The 16,375-nt window shown below is 39.8% G+C and overlaps 1 protein-coding gene across 2 annotated transcripts in view; it reads right to left on the bottom strand.

The window, feature by feature from the left end:
• COL24A1 (collagen type XXIV alpha 1 chain) overlaps window positions 1–16,375 on the bottom strand; it is a 323,524-nt gene that overhangs the window by 92,078 nt on the left and 215,071 nt on the right. For both annotated transcript variants that reach the window (XM_079777790.1, XM_079777791.1), the window contains exons 34-37: window positions 12,249–12,302; window positions 11,434–11,487; window positions 10,120–10,173; window positions 9,434–9,541 (exon numbers count right to left, since the gene is read on the bottom strand). In XM_079777790.1, coding sequence (XP_079633916.1) covers window positions 9,434–9,541; window positions 10,120–10,173; window positions 11,434–11,487; window positions 12,249–12,302 — 270 coding nt within the window. The remainder of the gene's footprint in view (window positions 1–9,433; window positions 9,542–10,119; window positions 10,174–11,433; window positions 11,488–12,248; window positions 12,303–16,375) is intronic.

The raw sequence follows: 16,375 nt of genomic DNA, 5'->3' as shown, positions 1-16,375 counted from the left end.
ATTCAGTTATGCATTTAGGCAACTGCACATTTTAGCACAGAATTCAAGCATAAAATACACAATCTTTTTCTTCTGTTCAAAGAAGTCTACATCTTGGAGTTGGGTATTTGTTGCTGATGTTTTCCTCGCCTCATTTTCTAGCCCAGATCTCATTTCCCAATCAGAGAAAGTAAGAAGAGTATCTTTACTTTAAAAAGTTTAATTTCCTTTTCTCACTTTCTCGTTTAATTTTGAAGAATTTAAGGTAGCATCTTTGTGACACTGCATAAGGAAAAGTTTTTAAAAGTACAAAAATAAATCCAACATCAGGCTGTCTGATTAAGCAATAGTTCCTTGGATCATAAAATTCTTTTGAAAAAATATGCCATGGTATTTTTACTGAGTTTATGAGCTGAAAGGCATTTAAAATTCCAAGGAGAACAACAAAAAGAATAAAAAAGAAACACACATGTGTTGTTACTAAAAAAAGGCACCAAAGATGTGTACAGGCAGGATTATTCCTGGGAAAAATTATGAAGCAGATGAAATCTGTGCTCATCATTTTTCCATGCCTTGTTTTGAGCCTCTTTTTCATCTCTGCTCTGCCCATCACCAACTGTCATGCTGCATCATCCCTACCTGGCAATACTTAGAGAAGTAAAAAGTGAATAATCTTGGGGAGAACCCATGTTTAAAGATATGAGACAAGGAAGAGAGAACAGTAAAGTAAATCAATAAAATGATCAGAGAGGCCTTATCCAAAGAGTGCAATGAATATCATAAATGAAGCATTTTCACGAAAGAGACGCTTTGTCATTATTTATTTACATCTTCCATTTGCCCTGAGGTAGAAGAATTTGTTCAATATGACATTTAGAATTTCTCTTGAAGTAATACATATTACAATTTAAGGTCAGATATTGATAAATTATGCCTGCAAGATTTCTTATTTTATCCTAGAGCTAGGATATTATTCTATAGTAATAATGTCAGTTCCATGAATAAAAATAAAAAATATCCATTCAAACTAAGTATAATATAAATATTCCTTTCAAATGTCAGAAGTTCCATGGGTTTATGTCAGAAGTTCCATAGCTGAGGTGACATTATCAGGAAAGTGACTTAAGTCACTCCTGACTTTAGCCCCAGCCCTCTTGGAAGGCCAAGTAGCAGCTACCCACATACAAGACACCATTGTGAAAATCCCAGAACTTGAAGGTGAGTCTGAAGCAACCTCCTGAAACACAGAGACTGAGAAGTACCACGTTAGAAGGGTAAGAGAAGAGGTTTCACTTGGATTGCATTGTCTTTCCCTGAGTGGCCCCCTTGGCCTAACATTTTTTTCTGGTGGGAAAAAGGAAGCCAAAGTGGACAATCCGCTCCACCAGTGCTGCGGGATGCTTTCCGGGTGGCTCATTCAGGTCTTACCTCATGAGGATCACTGGTGGAATCTGGGACTTGACTACTGGGGATCACCTAGAGACCGAGAGGAGTGGGGCTTACAGCAACTAGCACTCAGACCTTGGTAGGCTGTATTCCTGTTAGCAGCAACACGGGACCAGAGATCCTAGAGAGTGTGGTCATCTGCGGAGCTGAGTTGGTGATCCTGTCTAGTTACGGAGCTTGTTTGGCAGTTTGTGACCCCAGCCTAAAGAGTTGTATCTTCTGTGGAGCCCATTATAGGCCCCTGTTTGGGCAGGGAAGAATATTTGCAACCCTGCCCAGAATCTGGGCATAGAATCCTGTTCTGCTAGACCAGGATGAGGGCCAGAGAACTTGGGTATCTGTGGAGTTAATACTACAGCCCTATGTAGGAAGAGGGCCAAGCATGCAGCCTTGACCAACAACTAAGCATAGCCTCTACCCCTTTATAACCAGGGAACCTGGACAGTGACCATAGATAGCCTCAGAGACCAGCCTATAGAACTGTCCAGCTGTAAAGCCCAGCCAACAGCCCTTTCTAGCAGCAGAGTTTAGCCTACAACCCTGTCTAATTACTAAAAACAGCCAGTGACCCTGTCCAATTTCAGAGCATAGCCTGTGACCCCAGCCAACCAAGACAGTTACCCTACCAAACCTAACCAACCATTGAGCACAGAATCGTTTCCAGCCCCAATCAATATACAGCTGGAGGCCCCAGTCGACTAGAGGGCCTGTTAAGCGATCTTGCCCAATACAGGAGCAGAGAAAGTGGCCTAACTGATCATGAAGCACAGCCTATGACTCTGCCCAAACTTGGGCATAGCTTGTGGCTCTGTCCAACTGTGAAACCATGCTTGTGGTTCTACCTGACATGGAGTCCAGCCAGTGACACCATTCAGTTAGAAAGCACAACATGAGACCCTGCATAATCATGGAATCCAACCAGTGACACTGTCCTGCCAGGAAACAACCTGAGGTGACACCCTACCATAGGTAACTGCAGAGCCCAGCTAGGGATCCCTCCGCTGAAACCCTGGAGTGCAGGCAGCATTCCTACCCAACCAAGGTATCTATTTAGTGTATCTCCCCTCACTCTGAATGTGGAACGCAGCCAGCAAGCTGACACAACTGCAGAGACCAGCCAGTGGCAACCCTTCCCTTTGCCCAACTGGAGACGCCAATAGTAAACTGTGACTGTCCACAAATGCTACCAGATGACCCATCTAGTACCCGAAGCTAAGCAGATTGGTGAAGATCTTTCCCTGCCCAAATAAACTGGTGATGTCTGGAAGAAGAGACTGCTTACTCAAATGCACAGATACCAATGCAGGATAAAAGGATCACAAAGAATCAGGTAAACGTGACAATACCAAAGGAAATTAATAAAGCTTCCTTATTAGTCCTGAACTAATCACTGACACTAAAAAATGGAAATCTATGAACTATCTGACTCTTTAAAAAGTTCATTGAACTACAAGAACACACAACTAAATAAAATTAGGAAAACAATGCATCAACAAAGTGAGAAGTTTAAAAAAGAAATAGAAACCATTAAAATAAACAAAACAAAATTTCTAGAGATGAACAATACAATGACTGAAAGAAGTTTCTTCATGCTATTGAAGTTATCAGCTTAAAATAGGAAGTTATAATTATAAGGTATTTTATATGAGCCAGAAAGAAAAAAAAATGTGTAGTAGATATACAAAATGATAAAGGATTCAAGGCATACTGCTACAAAAATTCATAAAATCAAAGAGGAAGATAGCAAGAGAGAAAGCAAGAAAGAAATGGCTTACAAAATAGTTAGAAAACAATAAAATGACAATACAAAACCCTAACTTATCAATCATTACTTTAATTGTAAATGGATAAAAATTCTCCAATCAAAAGTCAGAGAATGGGTGAATGGATTAAAAAAAACAAGATCCAACAATATGCTGCCTACAAGTGACTCATTTAACCTTTAAGGATACAGAAGACTTAGAGTAAAGGTATGGAAAATGATATTTAAGCAAATGGTAATCAAAAGAAAGCAGGGGTAGTTACATGTATCAGAAAAAATATACTTTAAGATAAAAATAGTCATAAGAGACAAAGACGTTCACAATATAATGATAAAGTGGTCCTTTAATGAATAATATATAATAATTGTAAATATTTATGCATCAAATATTAGGGTACCTAAATATATAAAGAAGATACTAACAGAAATAAAAGGATAAATAAACAGCAATGTACTAATAGTTGGACATTTTTTTATTTTTTAAAATATATTTTATTGATTTTTTACAGAAAGGAAGGGAGAGGTATAGAGAGTTAGAAACATCAATCAGCTGCCTCCTGCACACCCCCTACTGGGGATGTGCCCACAATCAAGGTACATGCTCTTGACTGGAATCAAACCTGGGAACTTTCAGTCCGCAGGCTGACGCTCTATCCACTGAGCCAAACTGGTCAGGGCAATAGTTGGAAATTTTAATACCACTTTCTACAATGGCTAGATTTTCCAGACAGAGAATCAATAAGTGAATTTGAAGACCAGTTAATTTGAACAACACTATAGACCAAATGAACCTAATAGACATGTACAGAATATTCCATCCAGTGGCAGAATACACATTATCTAGTCCACACAGAACATTTTCAGGGATAGATCATATATAGGGTCACAATATGTCTCAACAAATTCAGGAAGATAGAAATTATATCAAGTATCTTTTATAACCACAGTGGTATAAAACCACAAATCAACAATAGGAGGAAGATGGAAAACTCACAAATACTTGGAAATTAAAAAACATTCCTGAACAATCCATAGATGAAGAGAGGAAATCAAACCAATGGATCCAAAAAGAAATCAAAAGGGAAATTTAAAAAATATCTTGAAAGAAAAGTGAAACACAACATACCAAAAATTATGATATGCAACAAAAGCAGTTCTAAGCAGGGAGTTCATAGGTATAAATGCCTATATTAAAAAAAGGAAAGAGAGCCCTAGCTGGTTTGGCTCAGTGGATAGAGCATCGGTCTGCGGACTGAAGGGTCCTAGGTTCGATTCCGGTCAAGGGCATGTGCCTTGGTTGCGGGCACATCCCCAGTAGGAGGTGTGCAAGAGGCGGCTGATCGATGTTTCTCTCTCAATGATGTTTCTTACTCTCTATCCCTCTCCCTTCCTCTCTGTAAAAAAAAAAAAAAAAAAAAAAAAAATCAATAAAATACATTAGAAAAATAAAAAAAGGAAAGATAAATAACCTAGCTTTATACCCCAAGGAAGTAGAAAAAGAAAAACAATCTTAGACCAATGTTAGCAGAAGGAAAGAAATTATAAAGATTAGAACAGAAATAGGTAAACTAGAGAATAGAAAAATAACAGAAAAGATTAACAAAACTAAGAGTTGGTTTTATGAAATGCTAAACAAAATTGACAAATCTCCAGCTAGACTTGCCAAGAAAAGAGAGAGAGAACTCAAGGTTAGAAATGAAAGAGGAGACATTATAAATAATACTACAGAAAGACAAAGGATCATAATAAATTGGACAACCTAGAAAAGATGGATAAATTCCTGGGATTATACTACCAACCAAGATTGAACAATGAAGAAATAGAAAATCTGCATAGACCAATAATGTATACAGAGATTGAATCAGTAATGAAAAACCTCCCAACAAAGAAAAACCTAGATTTCACTGATGAATTCTATCAAACATTTAAATAAGCATTAATGCTAATCTTTCTCAAAGTCTTTCAAAATTGCAAAGAGAAAGAAATACATCCAAGCTCATTTTATGAGGCCAGCACTACCCTAATAATAAAACTAGACAGAAACCACAAGAAAAAAATTGTGGCCTGTATCCCCGGTAATAGATGCAAAAATCCTCAAAAAAATATTAGCAAACCTAATTCAACAACACAGTTGACCATTGAAATACACTGGTCTGAACTGCATGGGTCCACTTATAAATTGATTTTCCGCCCAGAAAACATACAATTGGTCCTCTGTATCCCTGGTTTTGTATCTGTGGATTCCCAACTATGGATCCAAAATACTGTTTTTGATCCATGGTTGGTTGAATCCATGGATGTAGAGGGCCAACTATGCATTGTTCTATGTCATTTTATATAAGGTAGTTGAGTATCCACAAATGTGTGTGTGTGGGGGGGGGGGGGGAGGGTCCTGAAACTAATCTCCTGTGAATACTGAGGAATTGTAGTTAAATTTAGGAGGAATGATAAGTTATACGTGAATTTTGAACTGCATGGGGGGCCAGGGCCCCTAACTCCCAAATTGTTCAAGGGTCAACTTTAAAGGTTTTTTAAAAAAGATTTTAAAAATATATTTTATTGATTTTTTACAGAGAGGAAGAGACAGGGATAGAGAGTTAGAAACATCGATGAGAGAGAAACATTGATCAGCTGCCTCCTGCACACCCCCCACTGCGGATGTGCCTGCAACCAAGGTACATGCCCTTGACCAGAATCGAACCTGGGACCTTTCAGTCCGCAGACCAACGCTCTATCCACTGAGCCAAACCAGTTAGGGCTCAAGTGTTAACTTTACATTAAAAGGATCATACACCATGATAAAGTGGGGTTTATTTCAGGGATGCAAGGATGATTCAACATCTGCAACTAAACCAATGTGATATACCATATGCATAGAATTAAAGATAAAAACCATATAGTCAACAGATGCAGAAAAAGCATTTAACAAAATTTAATGGCCTTTCATGATAAAAACTCTTAACAAATTGGGTACAGAAGAAATATAAATCCACAGTTAACATCATACTCAATGGAAAAAGTTGAAAGCTTTCCTCTAAGATTAGGAACAAGACAAGGGTGACCACTCTCACCACGCCTATTCAGTATAGTACAAGAAGTCCTAGCCATAGCAATTAGGCATGAAAAAGAAGTAAAAGGCATCCAAATCAGAAAGGAAGCAGTAAAACTATCTCTGTTTGCAGATGACATGATTTTAATATATAGAAAACCTTAAGACTTCACCATAAAATCTGTTAAAATTAATAAATAAATTCAGTAAAATTTTAGGATAAAAAATTAACCTATAAAACCCCATCACATTTCTACACACTAACAATGAATTACATGAAAAAGAAAACAGTCCCATCTAAAACAGCATCAAAAACAATAAAATATTGGAATAAATATAACCAAGGAGGTGAAATATCTGCACACAGGAAAGCATAAGACATTGATGAAAGAAAGTGAAGAAGACACAAATAAATGTAGAGAGATCGCATGTTCATAGATAAAGAATAAATATTGTTAAAATGCCCATACTACCCAAAGCATCTATAGATTCAATATAATCCCTAACAAGATTCTAATATCATTTTTTTATAGAAATAGAAAAAAATCTTAAAATTTGCATGGAACCACAAAAGACTTCCAAAAGCCAAAACAATCTTGAGAGAGAACAAAGCTGGAGATATGACACTTCCTAATTTCAAACAATATCAATACAAAACAATACTAATCAAAACAGCATGGTACTGGCATTAAAACATAGATCAATGGGGAAGAGTCAAGAACAGAGATATATGACCAACTAATATTTAAAAATATGCTTATACACATATACATACATATATGGTTTATATGTAGAATGAAATATTATCTATATACTAGAGGCCTGGTGCATGAAATTCATGCACGGTAGGGCAGGGGGGGGGAGGAGAGGGGGGTCCGCTCAGCCCAGCCTGCACTCTCTCCAATCCGGGACCCCTCGGGGGCTGTCCGACTGCCGGTTTAGGCCCGATCCTGGGGATCGGGCCTAAACCGGAAGTCGGACATCCCTCTCACAATCCGGGACTGCTGGCTCCTAACTGCTCACCTGCCTGCCAGCCTGATCACCACTAACCACCTCTGCCTACTGGCCTGATAGCCCCTAACTGCCCCCCCCTTCTGGCCTGGTTGTCTCCAACTGCCCCTCCCCGGCTTGGTCACCCCACCTGCCAACCCCCCCCCCCCCACCCCCCGCCAGCATGGTCGCCCCTAACAGCTCCCCTGCCAGCCTGGTTCCCCCACGCAGCCTGCTGTTCAGTCATTTGGTCATCCATCACTAACCCCCCTGCCAGACTTGTCGCCCCACGCAGCCTGCTGTTTGGTCTTAACTGTGACAATTTGCATATTCCTCTATTATTAGTATAGATAGATATAAAACCCTAATATGCAAATAGACTGAATGGTGGAACAACCGAACGACCGGTCGCTATGACGTGCACTGACCACCAGGGGGCACGTGTGGAACATGGTGGGCATTGGCCGCGGTGGGATGGTGGAGCAGATGAGCGGGGTCGCCAGACCAAGGCGGTGGGCACTAGTTGCTGTCATCGGGAGGAGCCTCTGGTAGTTAATGAAAATTTTTTGCTCCCACGCACCATGGTCCCACCTGGTGCTTACACCTGCTGCCAGCGCCAGCCCTGGCCCCGCTCACACCCACAGCTGGCGCCGGAGCCACCGCTTGCACCCGCTGCCAGTGCCTGGTGTCAGTCCCGATCACTCAGTGCTGTCCATGGGTGCAAGTGGCGGCTGCCTGCCCCGATTGCCCCTGAGGGCTTCTCCACCTCCCCCTGCTCCTGAGGGGTGATTGGGGCAGCAGCTGTGGCTTGTACCTGCTGACAGCACTAGCCCCACTCACACCTGCATCTGGCGCTGGCCCCAATCGCTCTGCGCCATCTGTGGGTGCAAGTGGGGCTGGCGCCATTAGAGTGTGGGAGCAGCAGTGGCAGAAGTGGAGCTGCCAGAAGACAGGGTCAGGGGGCCATGGCAGGAGGGGTGTGGAGGATGGGCTGAGACCCACCCCTATGCCCACTGCAGCCTCGCGGCCCACAGTTCCTTTCAAGGTGCACGAATTCAGCTATAAAAGAAGAAAATTCTGCCATTTGCAACAACATGGATGGACCTTGAAAGCATTATGCTATGTGAAATAAGTCAGATAGAGGAAGACAAATATTGTAGAATCTCATGTACAGGTGTTATCTAAAAAAACTGAGCTCATAGAAACAGAGTAGATTGGTGGTTGCCAGGGGCAGGGAGTGGGGGAAATGGGTGGGCACAAACTTCCAGTTATAAGATGGATAAGTTCTGGGGGATCTAATGTACAGCCTGATGACTGTACTTAGCAACACTGTGTTGTATAGTTGAAAGTTGCTAAGAGAGAAAAATCTTAAAAATTTCCACCACACACAAAAAAAGGTAACTATGGTGGTAATTGTGTTAACTAACCTTATTATGGCAATCATTTAGCAATCCTACTTAATAATATACAAATATGCAAATTGACTGTACCTTCGCTATGCCCGCGATTGGCCAGGAGGCGTGGGGGGGCGGGACTCGGGGTGGCCGGGGTGGCTGATTGGGCCGGCGGGACGCTGAGCTCGCATCGCCAGTGGCGGCTCGAGCTCAGCGTCTGCGCCATGGCTGTGCTGCGGCACAGAAGGGGCCTCTGGGGCAGCGAGCTCACGTCCCACCGCGGACCATCAAAAGCGGGGGAGCTGGGTGCCTGTCCGCTCAGGCACCAGGCCTTTCAGAAGCCTTAGCCGCGCTGGAGGCTTCTGAAAGACCTGGTGTACCAGCGGACAGGCACCCAGCTCCCCCGTGATCAAAAGTGAAAGCGTGTAGGGGACCCTACACGTGCATGATTCAATCATACACTGGGCCTCTAGTGTGTGTATATATATATATATATATATATATATATATATATATATATATATATATATCAAATCATTATGTTGTACACCTTAAACTTAACATAGTATGGTATAAGTGAATTATATCTCAATAAAGTTGTAAAAAAAATTCAGTGGCTTGTGTGACACATGGAAACAGTGTCTTTCCTCCTTGGATGTTAGGTAGGTTGATAATCACCTGGTTTGTCACTCTCTCAAGCCACAATTCTTCACGTCCAATGACTCAGGGCACATATAAGAGGTTTAGCAAGTGTGTGTGTGAATAGGAGACCGAGTTCAATGAGTATCTGAAAGTGAACCCAGAAGTACTCACCTGAGAGCCCATTAGGCCTGGTCTACCCAAGGGCCCCACAGCCCCTGGTAAGCCTGTCTCTCCATTTTCTCCATCCTCTCCAGGCAGTCCCCTTCCACCTGGGCTCCCCTGTAATCCAGGAAACATGTTTAAGGAAGAGAAAGTAGTGAAATAATTATACCACATAATAAGCACATTTTTGTTTAGAACATAAAACTAGTTATATAAAGGGTGAGACAAAAGTAGGTTTACAGTTGTTCATATGGAAAATAATACAATAGCCCTGGCTGGTGTTGCTCAGTGGGTAGAGTGTCAGCACAGGCATGGAAGAGTCATGGGTTTAATTCCTGGTTAAGGGCATATACCTTAACCAGGATCATTCCCCTGCCCTTGCACGAGGCAGTCAATCGATGTCTCTCTCTCACATTGATGTTTTTTTTTCTCTCTCTCTCTTTCTTCTTTCTCCCTCCCTTCCTCTCTCTCTAAAAATCAATGAGAAAAATATCCTCAGGTAAGGATTAACAACAACAACAACAACAACAAATAATAATAATAATAATAATAATAATAATAATACAATAATCAAGTAATAAACTCAGTTTCACATACTCACAACTGTAAACCTACTTTTGCCCCACTCTGTACAATAGTTTAAAGATTTCACAAAAACATCTACTTTATACATAATGTTAAAAAGTATAATTTACCTTTAATCCATCTTTTCCTTGGAGACCTTCTTCTCCAGGAGCTCCAGGCTCACCCTATTTTGTAGCGGAAACAGTAAAATTTATTATTTTGCTAAATCATTTTATTTTATTTTTTTGCTTCTGGTACTTATAGAAAGCAGCATCTATTCCTACTTCTACTTTATTTATAAGGAATATTTGACAGTATAAGAAGCATGATTTCATTTTCTTAGAATAGCTCTAAAGGTGATTTAAGGAGTCCTAGTGTTGTGAATTCCAATTACAAGATGGCACCCAACTATCAGTAACTTTTAGATAATAAAAGGTAATGTATGTTCATTTGGCAGCTTTGGTAATTTATAGAGTCACACCTCTGTTTCTGAGTTTAAAAGCTGCAAACACCACAGCTCATAAAATCATAGTACTTTGTTATGCTAGCGTGACTTGGATTAATAAAAACTTAATCCCATTAAATTCAGTGTACCTTTATTTTTAGTGTCTGTATTTTCTCCTTTACAGAGGAGAAGCAACAATGAGACCCTGATACATCAAGAAGCTGTCTATAAGATACAGAACTCATAGACAGGCAGAGCCATGCTTTGTGACGCTAATAAAGTAGCACTGGCTCTCTTGCTACCTGAACTATTTGAAAGTAAACTAATCAATGCATCTTCACAGTTGTCCCACTGCTCCCACCACTGACACTTGCATTACTCTGATGCCACACTGCCTGCCCCACCTCCTGCAAAAAAAGAGAAAAATATAGAAGAAACTTGATGCAAAATATATCTCCCTACTTTGGCTTTTAGTAAACAAATGTTTCAGAATTATGTAGGCACTGTTATCTTAGGAAAGAACTTACCACAGATCAAATTAAAGGCTGTCTCTATTAGAATAAATTGTGTAAGCTATATTTTTATAACTATTTGCAATTATTTCCTTGAATGAGCTTACATGACTAGTTATTTTTCAATAAAATTAGATTTCAATCTTTTGTCTGTCTTGTTAGGTCAGGTAATAGACTGAGAGTTGATCACTAGTATTTGTGAATTTCTTTTTAATGCTAACATTAGTGATAATCTCAGGGACATCTGGCAAGGGTTCTGCAAAGTACACCTGATTCTGAGAAAAGGACATGTGAGGTTAGGACTCTAAATGCTACTAAATCACAATATGAACAGAGTCTGGCATGGAGCTTTGAAATTACAAAATACAGACACATTTTCTAAATGCAACAGAAAAGTTTATTATGCAATTTTTGAGGTCTTTAGGCTAGATTTTGAGTCTCTAAAATAGTTGGGCAGTGCACAAAAATGGTTTCTAGTAGATCCTTACCCGCAACCCTGGCTCCCCAGTAACTCCAGCAGTGCCTGCAGGTCCAACATCTCCCTGAAGACACAAAGGGAAAGAGTAAGCTCTTTTCTATTGAAACTTGACGTTAAATAATTATGGGGGCATACCATGAAGATAGTGGTTCTGAAACACTCTCATTGTTGCCTTTTCTCCAGACTAATTTATTGATATTTTGCTCATTAGTTTTATTATTTGTATCCCTACACACACACACACACACACACACACACACACACACTGAGTGGCCAGATTATTATGATCTCTGAATGAATAATAATCTGGCCACTCAGTGTGTGTGTGTGTGTGTGTGTGTGTATGTGTATGTATGTGTGTGTATATATATATATATATATATATATATATATATATATATATATATATATATCAGAGGCCCGGTGCATGAATTCGTGCATGGGTAGGGTCCGGCCAACCTGGCCAGGGGGAGGGGACATGGGCGGTTGGCCAGCCTGCCTGCTGGTCGAACTCCTGGTTGAGTGGACAATTTTCATATTAGCCTTTTATTATATAGGATATACATTAAGTGGCCAGATTATTATGCATTCAGAGATCATAATTATCTGGCCAGTCAGTATATATATATAATCAATATACACACATACAAATATTTTTCTGACAAAATTTGTTTTCTGGCTCATTTGAGAATACTTTCCATTTTTATCTGCTGTCCTTCACCTACTTTCAAGGTGGTTTTGCCAAAAGGTGGCCAACATAGGGGATTCAGTGAAAGTTTAGAGATCCACCTCCCACCGCCCACTTTTACCCCTTAGGAAGGTTACCTTTGCACCTGGCTCTCCTTGTAGACCAGACTCTCCCTCAATACCTGAAGGTCCCTACAAGAGAATGATTTGACACATCATTTGTACACATTCCTTAACCAATTACAAAGGCAATAACAACATCATAAGATGGTAGTAGTTTTTAGCCCAAGGGTAAGATATCTATGTCCAGGAGGGTCTTTGATACTCATTTATAAACTTCATGGCAGAAGAGTAGGTCATATCTGGGACTTTTTAACAGGTAAAATGTCAAAACAACATAACCTAAAATAAAAGCCTTTTAAAAATATTTTTATTGATTTCAGAGAGGAGGGGAGAAAGAGAGAGAGAAACATCAATGATGAGAAAGAATCATTTATTGGCTGCCTCCTGCATGCCCCACAATGGGGATCTGCCTCCTGCACACCCCACACTGGGGATCAAGCCTACAACCTAGGCACATGCCCTGACCAGGAATCGAACCATGATCTCCGGGTCCATAGGTCAATATTCAACCACTAAGCCACACTGACAAGGCTAAAATAAAATCTTTTAAGACCAGTTACTTTTAATTGTTCCACTCATTCTTTAATACTTGGTCAAAGACAAATTACCACCCATTGTTTTTAAAATTTTCTATTCTCATACTATTTTCTGTGTGTTTTCACTTTTTACCCTTACCACCCATTTCTGTTAAGCCTTCTAGAATACACTTCCTCTAAAAAAATTCAATTTTCTTTATTGGTTTTATAAAATACATCATACAAAGAGGATACACATTTATTCATATTTAAAAGACTAGAGGCCCGATGCACGAAGATTTGTGCAAGAATAGGCCTTCCTTCCCCTAGCTGCCGGCACCCAGGACCCGGGCCTTCCCTCTGGCCACCGCCTTCTGCCTTCGCTCCGGCCTAGAGCCACCTTCTGCCTTTGCATGCTGCCCAGAGGGCCAGAGTGGGGCAGAATGCCTGCGTCTTTGCCATGGCAACAACACAAGTGTCCCGGCCCAGCCACCACCATCTTTGTTGTGTGAATTTGCATATTCCCTCCCTATTGGCTGTGGGCGCCACCATCTTTGTCATGATGTGATGGTCAATTTGCATATTCTGCCTTTCTTAGATAGGATTCTATCTATTTATGACATTTTTCCCACTTTCCTTTCATAAGTGGGTCCAGTTGAAAAGCTTTCAGTTCCTTTTACCCTGAAAACATACTTCATGCAATCACTGGATATTTCTAGGCCTATATTCCTACAATTGCTGTTGCATTTTTTTTGTCTCTTAAAGATATTTATTTTGTTTTTGAGAATGCTGATGCATATTCTTCCCTTTCCCCCTTCCTTACTACCCTTTTCTCTTCTCCAATCCTTTCTTCTTCTCTCTCTTTCAATGTGTGTGCAATGTATGTATATATGTGTGTGTGTATAAACACATAGTATGTATTCTATAATTCCCATGTTTCTGGAGTTGAGGGGTAGTTTAAAGCATTAGTTCATAATAATATCTTGACCTAAAGTTTTCTGTTTGCTTTCTTTCCTTAATAGTTCTGATCCATGGGTTACAGTGTCCCTTATAATTGTTATAGGCTAAAATATCATATATATCATTTTAGTACTTTCAATGAAAGAAAGTCCAATTTTTCATTTGACTTAGCTTCTGAAATCCATATTCAATTTGCTTTTTAAAAAAGCTATCCATGCACAACAGTACAGAGGGACTTACAATGAAAAGCATCAGTCTCCTTCCTCAGAGGCAACTACTTTATAAAACAATCTGTTTTTAGTTCTCCTGATGTTTACTTCTATAACTCAAAGTTATACCTCTACTTCTTGATGTATCTCCTTGCTGAAGTTTAGTTCCTTTATACTTCCCTTGTTTTACCATGATTTCATCAACTTTTAAATAGTTATATTTTTTAATTTTTTCTGTTGGCTAACCTTTGTGGCTGCTCTACTGTGACGAGAGACAGGACAGCATTTAGGAGGACGAACTATGAAGTGAGATGCCTGGGTTTCTGCTCTGGCTCAGAAACTACAGAATTTAATATCCCACCCCAAGATAAATTTATCTCTTGAGAGAAAATTCCAACACTTTCAGGGTTTCTTCTATATCAAAATTGCTTTTAATCTCAGGGGCCTCTTCCAGTTCTTAATTTCTCCCAATCTGTCAGCTCTTCCTCTTTTTATTTTATTTTTTAAATATATTTTATTGATTTTTTACAGAGAGGAAGGGAGAGGGATAGAGAGTTAGAAACATCAATGAGAGAGAAACATCGATCAGCTGCCTCCTGCACACCCCCCACTTGGGATGTGCCCTCAACCAATGTACATGCCCTTGACTGGAATCGAACCTGGGACCCTTCAAGGCCAAAGGCCAACGCTCTATCCACTGAGCCAAACCAGTCATGGCTGTCAGCTCTTCTTGGTTCCTTTTATTCCTTTCTTAAGTTAAACCCAGTAGCTGATATTCTGATCTCTGTGGTACCTATTTTTATTTTATATATATATATTTTTATTTAATTTTATTTTTTCCATCACCTTTTATCCCCTCTATGCCCTCTTCCATCTCCACCCATCCCCCTCCACCCTGCAATCACCATATTGTTGTCCATGTCCATGAGTTCTCTCTCATTTTTTTTCTTTATTGCACTATCCCTTTCCCACACTTCCCCCTACCCCCCAGCTGTCTGCCTGCTCTCTATCTATGAGTCTGTCTCTATTTTGCTTGGTAGTTCAGTTTGTTCATTAAATTCCACATATGAGTGAAATCATATGGTACTTGTCTTTCGCTGATTGGCTTATTTGACGTAGCATAGTGGATAAGAAAGTTGTGATACAGTTACACAATGAAATACTACTCTGCTGTAAAAGGAAAGAAAAAATTTACCCTTTGTGACAGCATGGTTAAATCTGTGGTACCTATTTTTATACCAATCTTGAATTAGCACTTAAAATCCCCTTTTAAATTTATATTCTCAGTAGAATACTGATGGAAAAAGTTACGCATTTGTACAAAGTGGCATCATTACACGTTGAGAGGCACAGTGGCTAAGAGAATAGTATGTGTAGAGAAATCACCTAAATTTAAATGTAGGCTCTATCACTACTACTAGCTTTGCTCCTGAGCAAGATACTTAACCATTTCATGCCTTAGTTTCCTCATTTGCAGAATGAGGGTAACAACTGAATCTACCTTATAGGGTGTTGTAATGGTTCATTAAAACAACAAAGCACATTTAAATACACCTAATCACATAGACAGTGTTCCAGAATTGTTGGCTATTATCTTCTTCATCATAATTGATCTAATGCAAATTCAGTCTTCAGCTTCAGCTTGACTTTTAATAAGGTGTATATGTTCTTGAACTTGTCATTTCCCTCTTCCATTATCCTCAACTACTATTCTAAATCAGCATATTTTCCTCAACTGATCTGCTCAACCCCTACTCCTCATCACAACAGAATTCTTGTCTCCTACTGTTAAAACAACTTCAGGGTATGAGGTATGGCTTCTCTCAGCTTTCCTCAGGCTCAGAGGATGTGGATTAGAGTAGGTTATCATAATTAGCTTTGGAGTCAGATGTGGATTTAAAGCCCGACTCTGCTACTCATGAACTATTTAGCTTGGGCAGTCTGGCAGATTCTGATCTTAAGCTTCCTAAGCTTTGGTCTCAGAAAAGAGTATTACCATCTATCCTGTTGCACAACCTAGAAATCTGGGAATCATTTTTTACTTCTCTTTTCCATATCCCACAAATATGCAGGGTTACACAATTTATATAACAAACATTTCTCAAATCAATCCCTTCCTTTCCTTTTCTATGCCTACTACTTTAGTTCAGACTGCCATCATTCCTTGCCTGGTTGAAGGCAATAGCCTTTTAGTAGGTCTACATGTCTTCATTTTTGTCTTCTCAAATACATACTCATTGCAACTGCTGGGATTATATTTCAAATCTGACTTTATCACCACTTTGCTTATACCTTACAATTACGATAGCCCATAACATATGAAGTTCAAGCTTCTTAAGAGGATACACAAGACTTTTCATCTTTTCATGACCTAACTTCATCTATCATCACTTCTTGCTTTGACTGTAAGTATCAGTGAATCCACGCTGCCTCATGTTTGCATGCTTCTGCTCATGCT

This window comes from Cnephaeus nilssonii, assembly GCF_951640355.1.
Source record: "Cnephaeus nilssonii genome assembly, chromosome: 7".
Classification (NCBI taxonomy): domain Eukaryota; kingdom Metazoa; phylum Chordata; class Mammalia; order Chiroptera; family Vespertilionidae; genus Cnephaeus; species Cnephaeus nilssonii.
The sequence above is the reverse complement of the archived record's forward strand: the minus strand, read 5'-3'. Positions and strand labels throughout refer to the sequence as shown.